This window comes from Notolabrus celidotus, chromosome 4 (assembly GCF_009762535.1).
Source record: "Notolabrus celidotus isolate fNotCel1 chromosome 4, fNotCel1.pri, whole genome shotgun sequence".
NCBI lineage: Eukaryota > Metazoa > Chordata > Actinopteri > Labriformes > Labridae > Notolabrus > Notolabrus celidotus.
This window is the reverse complement of record NC_048275.1, coordinates 24,091,268-24,113,092: the sequence shown is the minus strand read 5'-3', so window position 1 is coordinate 24,113,092 and position 21,825 is coordinate 24,091,268. Positions and strand designations below refer to the sequence as shown.

Sequence of the window (21,825 nt, the reverse complement as noted above, 5' to 3'; positions counted from 1 at the left end):
CATCTTTTGGTTTCAATGGAGAAGTTTTGGTAAATCCAATGTTATTACGTCAGAAAATACAGATGGAACAGCCAAAAACTTAAGTCCTCAGAGTGTCATATTTTCAGTTTCATAATTCTTTTAAGCAAAGTTAATCAGGGAGATTAATCTCATTTGATTTCAGCTCGCAGTTTTTCTATGGCACCTTTTGCAACTCAATACAAAAAGTTTGGTTTGAGGACATATAAATTAGTTAAAACTGATCCCTTTGTTCAAAATAATATGGGGTGAAAACAAGGAGCCATTTATCTTGCTAACGGTACAATCACTCTCAAGATCACCACAAAGACGCTCAATACAAGAAGTGAGCTTTTCTATTCAAAGCGTAACTGATTTCTCTTTCTTTTGTCCTCTCTTTCTATTTCCATGTCTTTCTATCTATCTTTCTATCTATCTATCTGTAGGAGGAAGGAGACTCTAGTCTGTACTGCGAGCTCTGTGATAAGCAGTACCTGAGACACCAACAGTATGACAACCACATCAACTCCTACGACCACCACCACAAGCAGGTGAGTCACACCACCCTAACAAGGCAAGGCAAGGCACCCAGGGGTCTTCTTTATCTGGCCAACCAACACCTTAAACCCTCCTCACCAAGGTCATGGATTTATTACATCCCAGAGCCACAACCAGCACTCTGCTCTGGTTTCTGTTACACAGACTGTGGTCGACAAAAATCACAGAAACACACAACAATATCAGCTCTTATGTCCGCTACCACTTCAAACCTCCACTGATTGATTTTAGACTGAGTGAAAACACTACAAACAAATCTGAGTGCTACACTTTTAGCAATTATCATTCTTGGCAAGAGGTGGGCATATTACAAAATAGAGCTTGTTTTAGCAGTACTGTCAAGCTAAGCTGAGCTTTGCAAGTACAACAGGCTAACTTTTGCTAACATTTAAGCTAGCTGTAGTTTAGCTCTAAAATAGCTTATCCAGGAAGTGTTTTGATGTTTCCAAGCTAGTTATCCTTTATATATGATACATTAAATTAACTTTCAATGGTTTTTTTTAATCTTTTTTTTTCTTTCGTGTAAAACACTCACTTGTTGAATTACATTTTGGGGAACTTGCATTTTAAAACCAAGCACCTATAGCTCATTCTCTGTTAATGCCAGAGATATGCCAAATTGGCAGTGTCCAGTGGACATTGAAAGCAATTTGCAAAGTCTTTTCTGTGATTAAAAGTGCTCTTAAGTTTTCTCCAGTCTAAAAACGTTCTCCGATGGTCTTCTTAGCCTTTTGTTTATTCCCAAAAAGAAAATGTTCGTTCAGTAAAGTTGTCAGTGTGTGTGGTTGTCAAAATTAAAATAAATGAATAAATGGGGCTCACATGAACATTAACATTACACTTGTGGCACAAAACAAAGCTTAAAGATAGACAAAAAATAATAAAAGGAGTAAAAACAGTGCTTCAATCAATAAGACTTTGTGTTCTGCACTCTTCATCTGAACAACTGCTTGAGATCGTCCGTTCCTCCAATCAAGCATAGCATACCCCCAACCTCACACAAAAGGATATATGGATAAATTACTTGTAATTAAAGAAGAACTAAATTAAAGCAGCATTTAGCAAAGTAAAAACAGACCTGAGGAAAAAACAATCACAAATCAAATACAGTGAGAAAACACCCGAGGCACAATAACAAATAGATTAAACCATTACACTATTAATATAATCCTTGGCCACGTTTTACCTCAGGGGGAAGCAAAGTATTTTATAACTAGCAGCTTTCCATGTAACATTTCTGGGTGTGTTATTAAAGACTATCATTGTGGGAAACATTGTAAATCAATGAGCAGAGCTGCTCATGGTTTTATTGGAATTGTTAAAGGATTCTTGCATCAATATGATGACAGATTGTGATTCGTCAGCTATCCACTAAAAACTGAGCAGAAAACAGACATGGGGTTTGTGTTATACATCTCATTGAATATCCTTCATTTGTTTTCTAAATCCTGATTTTTATGTAAATTTGTCTGAATTTTCTTTATATGGTACTTAAGGGTTTTCTGTCTCAAGTCTGTCAATTTAATTGATGCTTAAAATGAATAAATCCATAATACTTTCAGTGATCCCTTTACACCACTCTCAATACAAACACATAGTAATCTGGGGCATTGCTCGAGGTTAAGATCAATAGTACATATCAAATAACAGTTTATCAATAATGCATTCGGGTTACCTAAAAAATAAAAGACTTGTCACATCTCTGTTTTATTCCTCCTTTTCCTCTAATCAATCTTTTCTTTTCAGCCTAATTTAAAAACAGTTTGTTGATCCGTAATGGGATGAGGAAGTGACTCTGAGAACTTGCAGCTGTTTACAAAATTATAGGTGCTGGGAGGAATGCATTTGCTGCAATTATCATTTGTTCACTTGCAAGCGACGGAAGAGGCATAATATTTTTCACAGTTAGCTGTGCGTCTGAGTTATTAGGTTTACTTGAGGATGCAGAGTGTTTAGGGCATATTGTTCGAGACTGCAACACTTGCAGGAAATGGATTTCCTTGCAGTAATATTTTTCAGCCTGCACACACAGCGAGCTAAGCCGCCCGTCTTTTGGTTCACGGTCAGTCACGGTCTCATCGTCTTTAGAAAAATGAAGTGGTTTGCAGAGAGGCTACGTCACCAACTCTTGAGGTGCTGCTGCCTGTGACGGATGCAACGATTCACACAGTAAGAAAAAAAAGCACAGTTTATCCTACATTAAGCTGCTGAAAAGGATGTGTGTTTCTGATTGAATATATAATTCATACAGTGTGATCTGAAGGAAGCTGGAAGGTGACACCTTATTGTTGTGTCAACTTCTGCTGATTTGATTCAGCTCTTCCTGAACTGCGAGGAAACGACTGTGACAGAATATAACAATGACATTAGAGAGTCAGCCCCCAGCTCATTTTTCTAAATGTTAATTTCCACATATGATTAAATGTTTCCCTTTTCTACACAAGTTTTTCTCCCCTTTGCTTTCTAACCTTACAGCCAAATTCAGTCTGCTAAAATATCAACTATAACTTTCCTAATATGCCTAGGCTGCTCTTTGTATCAATGTGTAGGCTGGAAGGTATTGTGTTATTGAGAAAGGTAAAATGGGTTTGCCCTCTGCAATAAACCAACTCTCTTTGTTAATATTTCTCCTCTGAGTCATTGCTGAAACAAGGCAGGTGGAGTATTTTTTGGTGTATTTGGATGTGTAAATATTCACCCTTGACAGCAGATGGAAGAACGACTCTCCCGGAAGGCGAAGAGCTTAGGGCGTATACAGATGGCGACATAACACCCCCAAGTTCTCATTCTTAGTGACATCAAGAATCTCAACACAGTCAGCTGATCTTCCTCACCAGTTGAAATGCTTCAGCCTGAGCAAACATGTCTTTAAGGCCTTCTACTAGCTTAAGTTTCTATCAGCATACATCTTCATCTTGACTTGAATGAAAGTTCAGCAACCAAAAGTACTATTCCTTGGTGAGATTTAGAAGTCAGCATTGAACTAACATGGCCTGGATGACTGAGAACCTTCACAGACAAGACGACATTACTTTCAGTTTCACATTAAAACCTCAGTCCTTTTGTCGTTTGACCCATCTATTCACCCTGACCTAGTTTCTACAGACTTAAGACAATGTTTTGACAACACCACCAGACTTCTCACACACCAGAGGGGTTGTTCTCTGCATTTCCTAGCCACACTGATGGGTTTACATTGGAGTTAGTTAAATCCTTGCGGTGACATTTAAGGGGACCTTGTGCAAGGGGCGTGACAAAACAGTGGTATTAGTCGTTTTTGGAATGAGAGTAGGAGTGTGATTGTTTGGCCTTAGTGTCAGTGTCAGGAGATCAATCAGTTATTCCCAGAGGCTGTGTTACATTAAAAGAACATGGAAAATGACATTTTCCTCAAAGGGCACTCTTCTATGCTTCCATATGTAGTGTTTAACTGAACATGGTTTGGGTTTGTCTTTCATAAATACACACAAAAGCCACCACAACCTTAAACCAAACACATTTTACATGTACTTGAGTGCTATTAAAAGTGTTATTTTATACATTGTAAGAATACACTTCTAATTGTAGTTAGAGGATGGACATTTTAAGACTTCAATATGCTTTTATCATCCGTTTTTTTAAATGTTTCAGATTTTTTTTTAACTCTGTGGTTATTTTGTAGGATTTAGCCTGTGTTGTTTTTTAGTAACGTTGACCTATATTGTGTGTTTTCTCTTGCCGTACACCCTGCTCACACTGTACACACACCTGAAGCCACATTTCAAGCCTTAAAAAGCATGCTCCATTTGTGTTGCTGCCTGTCTCTCTGCCTCTCTGTGTGTGATCTGTCTGTCTGTCTGTGTTTTATCTGTCTGTCTATTTTCATCCGTTTATCAGTTTTCTGTCTTTCTACTCGTCTCTCTGCCTGTCTGTTTTCATCTGTCTGTCTATGATATGAGCCCACTGGCATGTTATTAATATTATTTTTTAGTCTCTCTCTCCCACACACACACACACACACACACACACACACACACACACACACACACACACACACACACACACACACACACACACTATCAGTATCTGGAGGTTGCAGACAGAGCTCAGTAAGTGAATTAAGCTGGTCTGGACTGTACTAAAGCTGACACTGGCTGACTTATCGAACACACATAAATACAGGACACAGAACAGACATGCGCATAAACAGACACACACACATGTGTGCAAACACACACACATACATACACACACACACACACACACACACACACACACACACACACACAGACACACATAATATTATACTTACAGAGAAGGCAGATAAATAATTGCTGACGGACAGATAAACTTTCACACACTTTGACACTAAATTCTGCCTGATCAACGTATTTAGACTATTTTTTTCAAAGTTTTACCCTTCTGACCTCCTAATTCTCCCTGTCAAAATAAAATGCAACTTCTACCATGATGACTACTGCTGTTCCTACCAATAATAATAATCATAATCATTGTGCTTGTTCTCCAGCGCCTCAAGGAGCTGAAACAGCGGGAGTTTTACAGAGCGCTCGCTTGCAGGCGGCAGAGGAGACGCAGGGAGGAGAAGAGGGAGGAGAGAGCGCTGAGGAGGCTTCACAAGGATGAAGATAGGAGGTCAGGAGAGTGGTGAGTGAAACGTGCATCAACATCATAACTGAAAAGATCACATATGCTATTTAAATGAGTAACACCTAGGGTGAAATGAGTAAGGGATAATGTATGTGTGGTTATGCAAATTAGAATCCCGATGGTTGAGCAGGACCCCATCGTAAGGCAGAGGGGTATTGTCTCCCCCTGAAGGGATGAGAGAGAACCACCAGTTCACTATACATTATTCTGCTTATTACCCGGCTACCTAAACAAGTTCACAAAAAATACTGATTCAAAGATAATCATATTGATTTAAAAATTATTTATCTATAAAGCTAAAAAGATAGTCAGATTGGTAATGTGGTTGGTAACGCTTTGATGACAATGGATTCTTATCCGTCTCCTTGCTGGAAAAAAATGCTATTATTTCTTTTTATTTCTATTAAAAGTAACGTTAGTCATAACTCACTCCAATCGCCCAATTGGTGCTGTCTGAATTGCATTGCCTGACAACACTTTAATCACATCTTTATTTATTTTACATGTAATCACTCACAAGAATGATATTATACTTGTCTGAGTCGATATGAGTACTAATGGAAACTGATGGTTTTGCCACAGTGTCAACAGGCAGTGGGGAAACTAGCTAGACTCCTTTCAGTGAAATTTATTTGATATGACGTGTGATCAGGTTGGTCCTAGTATTGCTTTTGCTGTTGAGAATTAATTAACCTTGTGATGAGGTTTTGACCAATCAGAATCAAGTATTCAACACAGCCAGTTAATAAAGCAATGATGGATCACTGTAGCAGAAGTGATGTTTTTACAGGTATTTTGTGTGACAAAATTAATTGTCTAAAATTAAGCTGCTCAGTATTTTACAATCATAAATATCAACACTAAAATAGCTTTAAATTCTGAATTCCTCTGGTCTTTAGAACATTTGAATTTGACATTTTAAAGCATAATCAATATTTTCTATATGGGTTAAATGCATAGAGTACAGCTGACACAGAATTGTCCATTATCTCTGTTCCTCTCTGATATATCGAGCCTTTCAGTCTCATAGTTTTGCGTTAATGGACCTCTACCTTACATGGTGTATATTCACCAAAGTCATGAAACAGCAAATTCAGGTGCCATCAACCAATTAAACAGCCATTATTGGTGCCCAGTGGGAGCATTGATAAGAGGTTGTAGAGCCCTACTATATCTACTATAGGTGCTGAGCAGTCCGTTGTCATCTAATGGTTTAACGACCTGTATTACCTTTAGGGTGGCTACTACAGTGGCTTTAAAATTAGTATATCAACAAAGCAATTGGAGGCGGTCAGGAGACAGTGAAAGTGTTTGCTCTATCCATTTATGGTAACATCCAGGTTTATCATCATCAGCACACATATGATACCTGACACGAAGGCAGCTAAATGGAAGAGTTTAAAAATATAGTGTGTTTAATGCTTCTTTTTAATGCTTAGCTTCAAACTAATCCTCTACAATGAACAACCTGCTGTCTATGTTTGTCAACGATACTCTACAGATGAGTGTAATGTTGTTGAAAAATCTACAAGCAGTATCTTTCTGTGTGTTCATATTCTGGCGGGAAGCTCCAACATCTAGGACTATGAGCTGTTTTGAGACAAAGAAAAATATGAAAAAGAAAAGGTAAAACCCTGAGAGAAAAATGACAAAACCAACACAGAGATCTGGAAAAACATGATGTTGGATTATGGCTTGCTCCTTCATGAAATTCAATTTTATGATGAGAGTTCATCTGGCGACCTACCAAAAAGAATTTGGTTTCCCAAAATATATACGATAGCACATGAATGCAAAATTTGAGCTCAGGGCTGCAAGTCAAAACCTGAAGACGCCCACTCAAAAAAAGGAACGAAGTCTCCGCCAAGAAAATAGTCCCTGAAGACTTGATCAAACATCCATGACTTTTAAATTTGCGCATGAAAGTTTGAATCTAAAAGTGGGTCTGCTAGCACACTTTGGTCCAACTTATATTTAAAGACAGTTAATATGCCAGCTGACGTGTGTTTTACAGTGTTGAACATCAGAGGGAATGAAACAGAAGAAGAAAACAGATCATTAACTAGCTCCCTGGTTACAATAAGTGTTGGCACAGCAACCAATGAAACGCATCTTGCTGTGCTTAATGGAGATAATCAGCATGGCCATAAAGTGTTTCTGACCAATCACATCGAGCGGCTGAACCCGCCCGCTTCATACAGAGAATTGGTGTCGGCTGTCACTGCCATTTTGATATTTGCAACAATGCAGTTTGGCTTCTGGCACAAAGAGTGAGCGAGAGAGAGAGAGAGATAGAGAGAGAGCGAGGGACAGAGAAAGCGGGAGAGAGGGAGAGAGTGAAAGAGAAAGAAAAGCATGTACAAATTGATTTTCAGCTGGATTTCAGATTTACTGTCACCGCTCGTCTCCTTGTTTCCTTCTCTCCCCCTCCTCATGTGTTTCCTTTCACCCCGTGTTTTATTCCTTGGCATTTTATCCTCTCTCTCTCTCTCTCTCTCTCTCTCTCTCTCTCTCTCTCTCTCTCTCTCTCTCTCTCTCTCTCTCTCTCTCTCTCTTCCCACTGCTCTCATATTTTGTCTTCTCTCCTTCTTTCTCATCCTGCTCTCATTTGCTCCTCTTATTTTTCATTTTCACTCTTCCTTTTCATTTATCTCATTCTCTCCTCTCCTTGTTCTTTCCTTACCTACTTTACTTTCATCCTCTTTCCTTTCCCTATCTCATTGACTCCTTTTCACTCTCCCCATCAGCTTTCTTCCTTCTTCTCATCTCTTGTCTCCTTGTTTCTCCTCTCCTCATCATCCTTTTAATCCTCCCTTTTTCTCCATTTATCCTCTTTCTTTCTTGCGTTCCTCTCCTTGTTATTTTTCCCCATCCTTCTTTCCTTTCATCCTGTCACCCACTCTTTCTTTTCCCATCAACAGGATTCCTTTCTGCTATTTTTCCTATGTTCTTTCTTCATTGTTCTCATCTCTGTCTCCTTGTTTCCTCATCTCCTCATCAACAGTCTTCTCTTATGTGTTTCCTTTCATCAACACTTTTGTCTTTTCTCCTCTTTCTTTTTCATCCTCTCTTGTATTTATTTCCATCCTCATGATGTTTTGCCTTCCTTTTCTTAAATCCCTTTTCTTTGCTTTCATCCCTCATCAAATGTGTCCTTATATCCTTCTCTCCGTGTTATCCTCTAATTGATTACTTTCATCACCAATTGCTTGTCTGCCTATATCCTCCTTCCTTCTGTCCTCTCCTTTCCCAATTTCTTCTTCCCTGCCGCTTGTCCTCCCATATCCTCCACTCTTGTCATCCGATACTTTTCATACTGTCCTTTTCTCTTTTCCTGTCCTCTTTTCATTACTCTCCTCTTTTCTCATGTCATCTCTCTTCATTATATTTTCCATCCCTCCCCTTCTCCCTACTTTAATTTGGTCCCCTTCATCCTCTCAACTCATTTTCTCCTTTTTCGTATTTGTTTTGTTTCCCTCATTTTCTCTTACTTCATTCCTTTACTCTCCTCCATTTAACCTCTATTTCCCCTCCTCTCATTCCCCCCATCCTTTGTCTCCTTGTTCCCTGCTCTCCTCATTATCCTTTTCTCCATACTCCTTCTTTTACTTCCACTTTCTCTCTTTGCTTTCATTATTTCCTTTGTTTCAACTCATCCTGATTTTTCCTCCTTTTCTGTCCTCCTCATCACTTGTCTTATTGTTCCCGATTCTCCTCCTCCTCATCATTTCCCTCCTTTATTCTCTCTTTGTTTTTTCGCCTCTCCTCTTTCTTCTTTTATTCCTCCTTAATCTCTTCTCTTCTCCCCTCAGTGCTCCGGGTTCTGGCCCCATGTTCCGGTCAACCACTGTGGCAGTCGAACCAGGAAACCAGAGCAGGCCTGACTCCGCGCAGAGCTTGGCCAACATGCATACAAGCAACTCCTCTCTGGGAACAAGTATGATTTTTTTTCAGCTTAAAAGACGAGCACTGTGCCGCTTAAATAGTTAATGAGCGTGTGTTTGGTTTCGCTGATGGAGATATCACTCTTGATATTGAGGGATTAACCAGAGTGTGGTCTCCTGCAGTAGTGCTGAGATGTCTTTATTAACTGCAGACTTTAGAGACAGAATGAACAGCTCTGAATTCTTTGCATAAGATTAGATTAAATGAGATAAAATCCTAGGGGATGGGAGGTTATGGTTTGGGGAAGGAGGGTACACAATTTAACAACAGGAACATGTTCAAGGCAATTATACGCTAAATGGAAAATGACTCTAGGGCCTCGGTCACACTGGCAGAATTTTTGACCAAAACCAATTGATTTCAATAGAAAAGCAGCTATATGTGGATTTCTAATAAAACAGCACACTTTTCAACTTGGGTGAACTTTCTCACACAAATTCCTGCTGCTGACCAACAGTCTGGACAGGACTGACCTTTGAGGTAATGTAGAGCTGGACAATAGAGGGAGGCAATCAGTGTAACTTGAAGTGCACCACCCAAAATTATAAAACACTGCTCTGCTGTGAGGAATGTGCTCCATAAAGAAAGGGACATAGGGGAGCAGTGGATGGTACATGTTTGATCCAAAGTAATTCATTTCCTGGTGGTTTAAAGGGAAATTTAAATTCCAATTTAAGTTCGGAACCAGTCCGAAGGTAAGAAGACACTCAGAAAACAGTCACAATTGAGCACAATTTATCTACACAGATCCACAGAGTACATGGTGTCTGATTGGTTTGCCAATCATGGCTAACAATAGTAGAGCTACTGGTCCTCCCTGCATGTTGACGTACACATGCCTGCTCTGGTTAGGCATTGCTCTGGTCATGTGTTTATATGGCAGTTCAACCAGCCCCGCCATGCACAACATCATCTTCATTTTCTAGACAAAGTACTGCAAAACTGCTATGCATTATGAGATGCCCTCGTGGCCTTTTGCATATTTTGATTAAGTGAATTAAGATAAAATTGTATGACGGCTGTGTCATGTAAACTCATCAGGCATGCGTACATAAACCTGTGTAGAGGACTGAAGGCTGGTGCTGCTAGCTCTGCTAATGTTAACCCCACTGAGCAAACCATGACATTGTTTGTTTTGTGTGACTGAGTGGCCATTGACTTGATTGACATTGATTTCATCTTAAAGAGTTTCAACAGAAACTGTATGTCAACAAAAGATTTATTCTAGGGCTGTGCATTTTTGGCTCAGCATTCAGCAGCAAATTGAGGGTATAAAAATCTTAGTCCATGAATAAACTGTTGTTTGGTGTAGAATTTCCTAGTTAAACTTGTCTTTCAGTCTGGATTTGTTCCGATTCAGGACTTGATAACAGCTCCCTTCAGTGCATCTCAAGGGGATTGTAGGGTGCAAGATGGATTCATGTTTAAAAAGTAGAGAATTCAGAACATGAAATTTGGTAGCGGCATTTCTGTGGTTTCAAAGAAACAATCAATTGTCAACCCGTCTTCTCTGAGAAATATTTCCCTCACATATTCAGTAAGGGTTTCTTTTCTCATTTTAAAGTTTAAACAAAAGAAAGTTTGACAGCTGCATTTAAATTCAAATCTCCTGAAGTGCTAAATGTATTTTCACACTTAGTACTGCAAGAGTAATAATTCATTTGAAAGCGTCCCTCTAAAACTCAAATATTAAACAAAGGGGTTTCTGGTGTGACAGAAGACACATTATGGAAAACTTTTAAAGTTATGAGTCATCTTACAACCTTCACTCAAGAAATAAGTGTATGAATCATTTTCCTCGCTGATGTATAGACAAATGTAGCAAATGAATGTCTGGCAGCGTGTTTTGCTCTAAGATAGATGTAGAAAAATGGATATACATGTTATAAAAATAAAGCCCTTAATCTTGATTTTTTTTCTTTACAAGTCAGCCACTCATTCATCTCACTGCTTACATTCTTTCTTAAGTGCATCCTTCACCCATAAATCTCATTCAGACGTGTTTAAAGCAACAAAAGATTAATGGAAAAGAGGAGGAATGCTGAATGAATCCATAAGCAGCTTACTGTATGGAGAGTCTTCAAGATGAGAGCTATTTTTCTAAATGTATAATTTCAATTTCCTTTCTTTAGAGTCAGGTTAGGCACATAATCCTGTTAAGTTTTACATGTAAATGTAACCAGTGTCATCTGGTGTAATCCTTTCTTTGCTCTCTCATCCATTTAGATCCTCGAGCCACGCTGATCCAGTCCTTCCTTCCCCTGGACCCTGCACTGGAAACCAGACTCCTGAGCAGCTCACAATGGGGGTATGGCCAAATGGATGCCAACAACACTGCTACTACTGCTGACCACTCCAGCATCTTCAAAAAACAACAAACTGACTACACTGACCTGACAGCAGCAGCCATTGCCCCCAACATCACCTCTGACAACATCATGAACACTGACAAGCCAACAAACTTTTACACTTCCAACAAACGCCGCCACTTTAACAAGATCCCCTGGGCTCATAATTATTTAAGCCAGCCCATTACTCCCAGTGACATCCCAACAACTGCCACTAAGGCTACCATCAATGGCTCCATTTACAGCACAACCAACTTCAGTAAGAAAGTCCAAACCACCCCAGCTGCCATTACTGCCACAACTGATATCAGTTCCAACAGTAACAGAGCAGTGTGTGGACTGAATGGAGGCATCAAGTCAGTCCCCAGTAGAGTCCGTCCTGTGTCCTTCTCACTGCCCAAAAGGACCTGTGTCCTCCTCCATCAATCTGCAGCTGTATTCATCCAAGCGGGGCAAGGCTCTGGCTTGTCAGGCAAGCAAGAATTAGTGGCAGCGCAGGAACGAGCCAAAGATCTGGGGGAGAAAATTGCTCATCAGAGGCTCAAATCTCCATTATCTGCAGACGTGGATAATGTAGGTGTGGATCAGTGGGACACTGGAAACCAGTGCAGTGTGGACAGTAAAGTGGCAATCCAACACTCTGAGACAGGAGCCAATATGTCTACTGAGAGGGGAACTGAAGAAGTGTCTCGGACTGGAGCCCAGGTTTCTTTATGTAATCGCAGTGTGATCAGGGTTGAAGACTCTGTTATGAATGGGAATGAAGCCCAGATCTCCTTATGTAATGACAATGGGACTCAAGTCCAAGTCAGCTTTGAAAGTAGGACTGAAGCTCATCTTTATTTAAACAGCGGGATACCAGGACAGGTTTCTGATACAGTAAGCACAGCTGTGACTAAAAATTCTGAAAGCAAGACAGAAAAGCACGACAATGTGGATCGGGAGACAGAGTTGAACGATTCCCAAGAACTGAGGGATGTGCTTTGTTCTGCTACCAATCAGCCTCAAAAGCCAACTTCTATTTTGAATGAGGCCAAAAAGTCTTCAATCCAAACACAGCCCAAGGAACCGAATACCTCTCCATCACACCGGGCTAAAGAGTCAACCTCTCTGACTCCAAGTCGTCCAAAAGAGCCTTTTTGTCCCGTCCTAAGCAGAGATGGTACCAGGGTTCTTCTCTGGCCATCAGAGATGGTCAGTTACACCAAAACCTCTCCCTCTGTCTCTTACAGCGTTAATCCTCTGCTGTATGACTTCCGAGCACATAGCAGGACCAAGGAAGGGGGAGAGGCAAAGAAACAAGGGCTGGAGGAGGCTAGGGAGAGAATAAAGCCACCTGTGATCAAACAAGTCAACTGCCAACAGAGACAGGAAGTAATGGAGGAAGAAAGGGAAGGGAAGATAGATGAAAGGGAAGATGTGGATAAAGGAGGACAGGCAGGAAATCCTGTGAAACTTGTTGCTGGTTGTAGCAGCGCCCCCACAGCTTCAGACCCTAACGACTGCCGTGATGAAAGTGCTCTTTCACTTGCTCCCGTTTCCACGGTATGCCAACTCGCCCCGACAGTAGGTCTTCAAAACACAGTGAGAAAGAGGAGAAGGGGGAGAAGAGGAGGGTCGAGGAGAGGAATGAGAAAGAGGGGGGGAAAGAAAAGAGGAGAGGCTACAGATAGAAATGACTCAGAGAGAGTAAGAAGGGCAATAAGCAGTCTTTCTGAGAATCAGATGTTCGAAGGGAGGGAAGAGAAGCTGAAAGGAGAGGGTGCAGAAAAAGACGAGAGAAGAGAAAAAGGGCTATTAAGTAATCTTGCAGCGCATCGGCTGGTAGGAGGGAGAGAAAAGAAGATGAGGGCAGACGAGAGAAGGAAAAGAGGAGATCAGACAGCGCGAGAGAGGGCAGGTAGAAATGACGAAAAGAGTGGAGAGCTATTAAGTAATCTTCCTGTGAATCGGTGTAATCGGTGTAACCAGCTGTGTGTGCAGGTGAAAAGGGAGGCCAGCCAGCATCAATCCCAGCAATCAACCTCCGGGTGGGGCCAGGGGCTCAGAAAGCTCCTCAGCAGGGGTGCAGCATGTAACTCAGTGATTAGCCCCGTCCCCGGGTCTGTTATAGAGATGCCACGCTGTCCTGCAATTACACCCGACCCTGCTCAGAATGACAGAGAGATGGGGGAGATGCACAAAAATACACAACCGGGGAAGGGGAAAGGGTGGAGAGATGAGCAGCAAAGGAATCCGAGGGAGACGGAGATAAGAGCTGTTCAGGATGCTAAAGAGGATGTGTGTAACCTAGTGATTAGCCGTGTTTCTTTTCCCTGTCGAGAAGTGGTACGCGAGCCTGAAATTTGTCTTGTTCATACACCGCAAAGGGACTCAGCACGCGATCCAGCGATTAGCCCTGTCCCTGCTCCCTTTAGGGAAACAGCGTGTAGTCAAAGACAAATACTACCTGCAGGACACAGCAATCTGGTGTTAGGCCCAGCCCCAAGCTGCTCCACACAACAGACAGAAATACAACTGAGAATTAGATCAGCCTGTTCAGACATGACCCGCCCAGGTGATGCTAATTCTAAAGAAGTCGTGTTGAGAAGCTCGGTAACAGCTGGCAAGAGGAGGATGGAAGCACTGGAGGCAGGGGAAGCACCAAAGAAGAAACGGAAAAGGGGAAGAAGACAAACAAGGAGACTCTGTCCCACATTGAGAACGTGTGCCCAGCGACAGGAAAAAGCTTGTGATGTGCTAAACTCTGACCCTTGCAGAGACGAGGCTTCCTGTATGCAATGGGAGACTCTTTCGGACAACTGCATTAGTTGCAACACAACTGAGTGCGGTCAAGAGGGCGGCAGGACTGAGAAAAACACTGACTGCCACTTTCTTTACAGGACAAAACACTTTGAGCGTCAAAAAACAAATATCAGAGAGGGAACACTCAGTGGTGACCCCACTGACACACCAAATACCTACTGCCGCTGTGATGACAGACACGATTGCAACTGCAGCGCCAATGACCCCAGTCACTTTAGCTCTGAATCTTCGGGAGCTGTAAACCTTTTCAGTGACTGCCACACCTGTAACACGCCAAATGACTGCAGGCAGGATGATGAAAAGGAAGATGGGGGTAAACAACACAATGACTCTGGCATCTGCAGCACAACTTATGACACTCCTCACAACAAAAACGACAAACATGATGCGAGTGAGATGAACTTCAAAGATCATTTGTCCTGTGTTGTGGAGGAACTTAACTCACAAAATGAGAGGGATGCACCCAGCTGTGACATCACGGACACACCTGTGGATTTACTACCAAAGGACTTCTTTACCTGTAGCACAAATGATACACACACTGACCACTGTCAATATAAAAGCACCTCTGTTGACTCTAATCCCATTAACCATTGTGACAAAACAAACTCCACAAGTGGCTCTAGTGAGGAGGATCAAACCAATCAGCAGGGTCACAACCTCTCTGATTCAGCAACTGATAATAGAAAGAGTTTCGGTGAAAGAAATGGAAACCACTGTGACAATATGGACAGTAGTCAGTGTGATCATTTGAACAGTAAACATGTCACTGATTGTCATCTCTGTGGGTTTAATGGTCTTAGTGTGAGTACAGCCAGAAATGCATCAAACGCTCCTGCACTCATGAGCACACTTCAAGAACAGAGAGAGGATGAAAAAGATCTGGAGAGGGTGAGAAAAGAGGAGGAAATTAAACAGATGGAGAGGAGAAAGGTGAAAGAGAGGCAAGAAGAGTGGGAGAAAGAGTGGGTGAGGAGAAAAGAGAAAGAAAAGGAGGACAGGGAGAGAAGGAAGGAGTTGGATTTTGGGCATTTCTTCCCAGAGAAGAGGCCTTGTTTTCCTCACCCTCTCCCTTCACATTGCGTCCCCTTCCATGGTCCTCTCCTCCTCCCGCCTTCCCTCTCCTCCTCCTCCTCTTTCTCCCTCCATCACACCATCATCCAGCACCACCTATCCCTTCTACCGCCTCCGTCACATCTACCTGTCCCACCATACCCACATCTTTTGCCCTCTTTCTCCCCGCATCTCTCCCCTCTAGCTCTTAATCCAACGCCTGCTCCTCCGCCACCTCCTCCTCCCCCGCCTCCCTCTTTCTACACCTCAACCCCTATCCCTCTATTGGATGCCCCTGGTCCGTATCCATTAGCAACAGCATTTCACCCCTTGCAGAGTCACCACCCATCTTTGTATGCCCCGCCCCATCCTGCGGTCATGCCCTTACAGATGCTGTTCTGAAGAAATGAGATACGCTAAGAGATACACACATGACAGGTTTACATATTTTCAAAGAAAAAGTTGTCACCTGAAAGCCGTTTTCACCTGCACAGAGCTCGTCTGAGATGTGAGGCAGAACAATTTCCGGGAGACTTTAGAAGAAAAACAAAATCCAATCTTTCTTAAAACTAAACCTCTGGCAACCTCGTCACCTCGTCAAAACTCTCCAAGCACTGATTCACTCATTGGGTAAAAATGATGGCTAATTATCTTCATCAGCGGCAATCCTGCTCTAAATGAGACTCAGGTGTGCAGCTAGAGAAAATCGGGTTTGGGACACACAGCTGGGCTCGTTTCCCTTGGCACAAATTAGTTGATGCATTTTTTGCATTTCTAACAAACGCCTTGCTTGGTTTAAACCTTTCTGGGAAATTAAAACTGTGGTCTGTGACTTTAAAGGACAAATCCATCATTGTACACTCATATCTTCAATCTATGATAATTAATGCAGGATTTTTTTTTGTCTTGTTTAAATTTACATGTTCTCCCTTAAGAGCTTCCACTTCAGTTTCCTCTTTTCCCCTGAATGACTTTAAGAGGGATGTGTTGCTCTCAGCAGAGGGTCCTTGAGAGTCATTGACCTGCATTACTATTTCAACCAGCTTCTGTTTTGCAAGCATCTGTTAGAACGGGGAGACTCAGGCTCTCTGGAAGGTGGAAAAAGGGTCCTGGAGTTTGTGGTCTGATACCAGTATCAACTAGTGCTGCAAGATTTGGTGAAATTGCACAACTGTGATTTGATTATATTAGATTAGGAGTCTTCTGGCTTTGTTTTCAGGGAACATGCATGTGCTGACACAAATTGGTCGTGTTGCCATGTCGCAATACCTCCATCCAAAATATTCCAATATGGCAGAGCGTTCAGTTCTTCGTTGCTTGTGCTTATCGGCATCTATGTTGGTCCCTTTGAGCTCAGGATAGTCATGTGATCATTAATTTACTGTACGCAGTGCACGCAGACTCCAAACGCAAACTGTCAGAGCAGTTAATGGGCAAAACACAACAGACTCCAAACAATCAGAGGAGATGGTTATAATGTTTACAGACACAAATGCACTTTTTTTTTTTTGCGTTAGGTTTATCTAGGGTTATGTCATTTCCACTTCACTGTTGTGGTTGCATTTAAATGAATCTTGCAGCATTCTTTTCAGCTAGACATTGAAGATACCTAGCACCTTAAGGGGTAGTTATAATACTGTAACTTATCATTTGGTGACTTAGAATTGTTTTTACAAAGATAGGTCTTCAGTTATGTTGTTTGCATTCACTAACAACATGTTCTGGAATATATTTGATAGTAACATGTGGCCAGCCTATTCTCCCTCCCAACTTTCCAAATATGACGCCTTGGGCTTTTAACAAATGCACAAATTCACCCATGACAGGGTTTGATCCCATTAAAGAGACATTCATGTAATTAATGAACAAACAAAAGTCAAAATTGAGTTATATTTCAACCCAACCTATAATCTTTCTCTGATCATAACAAAATCATACTGATGCCTAGACCTGACAGGACTTTGACCATTTCCCAACAATAAGCTCATATTTCTATCTCGGCAATGGTCACCAAAACTCAAAATGTTTTCCTGTAAAATCCATCGGGAGCTTTCATTGTATCATGTCTAATTAACGTATGTAAAGGTGCCGCTCTAGAAAGTCATCTAAGAAAGACTTAAGACTTAAGGCCATGTATAACAAGTTGGGTGGGAGAATGCATTGTCAAACTGTTGCCAGCCTCTTGGAGTATTAGTACTCCAGAACTACGGACTAACAAAGCTATTGCCAGAAAATAAAAAAACTGCCTCAAATAAAAATTGGGATAACTTGGTTTCATTGACCAAAGAATATCCAAATATTTAACATGGTCAAAAATGGCAAAATTGACCATATTTCCATGTATCAAGTTAGAGATAGATTATATGATGTATGGACTACAGGGCTACCTATTTCCTCATTAACTTTCTATATGTTACACACAATTTCAGAACCAGGGGAGTCCATTAAAGAAACATAGGTTTGAGGCCCTTATACCTGAGCTCAAGAAGACACGCCCACTTCTCACATGCAGTCTATATGGTGGACACACCACAATGCTCATGAAACAAGGATTTGTAGACCTATAAAGTCACCTGACATGCATAGTAATCTGATGAATAGTTTGACCCATCCATACCCCTGTCAGCAGACAAAAGTGTGACACAGTCTACTTTAGTTTGTTGTATGGAAGTGGAATACAGATTATGTGTATCCCAGCACACAAGCCTACTGAAACTGATACAAGAGTAGAAAGTGTTTCCCAGCCCCTTTGGAGCTCTGTCTCTCCCTGTGTGACTGCTGAACGTCAGGGCAAAATGTTAAGTTTAGAAATAAGCTTCTGCTCTTTGATTTTGAGGGACTGACTCCAGTGTCTGACCTTTACTCTTGACGTTTCAGGCTGTTGATTTTCTGCCAATCTCACTCCATTGCAGCTGCACTAAAAATACCCCAATGAGGTGGATAACTTTACATTTAGTGACTCATCCATGGAAACAAAGGCCAAAGCACATACAGAAAGTGATTCAGCGCGCCATGTGGCACACACTGCTTCAATAGGGCTGTGGAAAGTCAGACAAAGAGGGGTGCTGTGAGGGTTTGATCGTCAGAAAGTCACCAAACAACCGTTTTTAGATTAAAGTCCTACTCCCAATGTGGTCATTCATTGGTCGAACAGGTTATTTCACAGATCATAGACATCATAACACTAAAAGAATCTCACATTGAGTCACATGCAGGAAGTGAAAATATTCCTTTCTGACAGCTTTTTTATATCCCAGCATTCCCACCGGTTGGATTTTTCCCTTAAAGCGAAGGGTTAAGACAAAAGCACACAGGAGTAAGTGTGGATCAGACCTTCTGCTCAGTTCAACATTTTCCTCTCATGGGTCCAAACACTCTCTACTTTGTCATTAAATGCAGCAGATAAACCTAACAATTGACGAAAACTTGAGCCTTTAGAGGTGTGAGTGGCAGGAGAAGTGACAAGGGAAGAGCAGAGTGACTCCCACACTTACCCATGGATTTGTTTTTCTCAGTTGTTTCCTCTCCCTCCTATGAAATTGAACATCTGGCTGCGATGGCTTTGGGGCATCACTGGCAGCGCTGATCCATCTCAGTGACTATAGATTATTCTGGTGCAGACGGCGATGACAAACATACCCAAACAAATAAAAAATATGCATGAAAAATGGTCTTCGGGAGGCAGATTTTGTGGGTGGATCGCCATCCTTATTTTCACATTGGTTTTAGGCAAGAACTGTGATTTATTTGGGTTTTATTGATCCCATGAGCTTGAAAAACACACGGTTTAAGCATAACAGCTGCCAGACAGTTGCCGTTGTTGACACAGTGATGCCCAGGGTGACGTACTTACGCTTTGTCTTCTTGAAGTGTTTATGAACAGTGTTAGCGACATGAAAAGTACGACTGCTTCTTTTTCTTACAGATCTGAGTACAAGACATCGCCAGAATCATATTTAGCTGGCTTGTTAGCACTTGCGTTCTCACCTGTAGCTCTGTACAACAAGAGATTTGAAACCATATGTTCTCTGAGAAAAGGGTTTTATTTATCATTGTGATAAATCTGTACATTAGAGAATAAAAAAGCTGTTATTAGATGTATTTTTGTAGAGAAGCCTCAGTTGAATGAGGCAGAGTTTTTGTATCATGTACTCTGAGGCTATTTTAGCGAGTATGTAACTCCACTTTATCTGTCCTCCGGTAAAGCTGTTGTATGTTCCTTAAAGTCCTTGTTATTCATGGGTTCAAATGCCACATTTGAGTTCCTCTTAGTAACAGATTTGTCTAAGAAATGTGTTATGATCCTGATAAACCCCCAAAATCAGCATTTTTTCTATGTGTAATCCAATTTCAGCTGACTCATATGCACAGATATTATCCCTGCTCATACAATGGAAAAGCAAATTACCCTGGAAATGAAAATAAATCAGTAGACTTAACATCCCTGTGTCTTGTCGTCATTGTGTTTCATTTTAAGAGAATAACGCACTACCTGGAGTGACTTCCTTCATGAGCACACCAACTTGTAAATCAATACTTCATCTGAGTGAAATAAAAGAAACAAGAAACCAAATAATTCAGAAGAGTGAAAAAGTTCATTCAGTGAATATTTCAGTCACTAAAAAAGGGAGCTTGTATAAATAGAAAAACATGAACTCACACACACTCCCTGTGTTGATCAGATGCTTTGGGACTGAGACCTCATATATGTGTGTTAGTGTCTGTAAATGTGTGGGTTTGTGTGTATGTGTGTGTGCCTCCAGAAGCCCCTCAGACAGCTGGGACCATCATGCTCAATGACTAAAATAGCGTCAAAACTCAACATGTTCGGCACCTGGGGCTGTGTGAGTGCATGTGTGTTGCATGTACGTACAATTTTTGTGTGTGTGTAAGTGTGTAAGAGTGTGTGTGTGTTTTAGGGGCATAAAAGCATCAAACACAGCAACTGTGACAAGCCAAGTTCACTTTATAACCGAATCAATGGTTCTCAGTAATTTGCTTCAGTGACCTTTAAAAACCAACAAGAAACCTTCTGACATTAAAACTTGACTGTGTGAGATTAGTTTCAAAAGTGCAAGTGTGACTTTTGGCCCTGAACGCAGCTTCTTACCATCTTTGTGAATCTTTTTTTTCCCCTCTCTGCATGCTTTTGCAGAAAGTTGATGGATGCTTCGACTCAGGCAGCACTTTACGGTGAATGAGTTGATAGACTCGGTGGTGCAGCGGTGACCACGTGTTATGCTTCCCTTCCTGCTCTTCAGCCACAGAAACTACTCAGAGACATGTTAAGAAAACCACAGCAGTGGTTTGTTTGTGTGCTGCACCAGCGGCAAAGAGACAAAGTTTGTCCATTAATGAGCCATTATGGCTGCTGTCACTCTCTTTGGGCTTAACGAGAAACACAATCTGTTGAAAGATTTATGATATTTTCTGACAAAAATAACTTTAAAATGATTTATGTATCAAAGAGCCTTAAGGTAGACAGGAGGGGAAACGTCTCCTCATAGTATCGCTGGTGGCATGTGAGAACACTTCACGAGAAGATGGCACTAAAAGCAGCAAAATATATTAATATATAGAGAAACTTTAAAAATAATACAAACAGGCATGTCGAGGAAGATAAAAATGTCTGCTTAACATGTTTAAACATATGATTCAGCTAAGCCTTCTTTGCTTGACTCTAAAAAGCTGTTTGTTTTCTGTCTGTGTAGAGTCAACACCAACAAAAAAAAACAGCTGTCTTCATAATTTTCCCACTAAAGCTGTTTGGTTTGTTCTTCTTTAATTAACTTTAAAGCCATGCTCAGACAAACAACACTGAGGGTGAAAAAACACAGCGCTGTCATTCTTTTCTCTTCTGCATTGACTGGGTCCGAGTGTCAAAGGAGAGGCCTCTGCAACAAAACACAAGTTCATCCGCTAATGCATTGCAGGGGCTCAACCAATGCCTCTTTTTGGAGTGGCCGGCTGTTTGAAGAAGCCAAATTCTTCATGTCAAACAAACAGACAAAAATAAATATTTATAGGCGCCGCTTTGGCTTAAGCCTGGCCTAAGTTTTAACAGTTTAAATGTGATGCCACTCATTGTCTGAAAAATAAGTAATCAGACACACAGCTGAGTAACTAAAGTGCAGACAATGGGTCACCTATGATGTTCAAAAGTCATCATAAACTTGTTAAGTGTGCTTTTAGGAGGGCTAACTTTCCTGCTGAGGTTTGTGTCTTCTTTACAGAAAAGGATTTGGGGCAGATGATGAATGAAAGATGCTGTTGGGAGAATAAATGTCAGGATAAAACTGAAGACAGGAAGGCAGGTTAGATTTTTTATGATATATCTGTTACTTTACTTTGAAGGGCTGAGCGGCTCCAGGGAAAGAACAACTTTGTACTCGTTTTGTCTGGGGCTGAAAGCTTTTCGATGTCCTCAAATGGATGAGTGAAGGCTGAAAAACACACAAAGGAGGGTGGGCAC

The 21,825-nt window shown here is 41.3% G+C and overlaps 1 protein-coding gene across 1 annotated transcript in view; it reads left to right on the top strand.

The window, feature by feature from the left end:
• LOC117811839 overlaps nucleotides 1-19,792 on the top strand; it is a 66,410-nt gene extending 46,618 nt beyond the window's left edge. The window contains exons 2-5 of the mRNA XM_034682314.1: nucleotides 444-548; nucleotides 5,063-5,199; nucleotides 9,015-9,139; nucleotides 11,374-19,792. Of these exons, the coding sequence (XP_034538205.1) occupies nucleotides 444-548; nucleotides 5,063-5,199; nucleotides 9,015-9,139; nucleotides 11,374-15,755 (4,749 nt within the window). The 3' untranslated portion in view covers nucleotides 15,756-19,792. The remainder of the gene's footprint in view (nucleotides 1-443; nucleotides 549-5,062; nucleotides 5,200-9,014; nucleotides 9,140-11,373) is intronic.
• The last annotated feature ends 2,033 nt before the right edge of the window (nucleotides 19,793-21,825 follow it).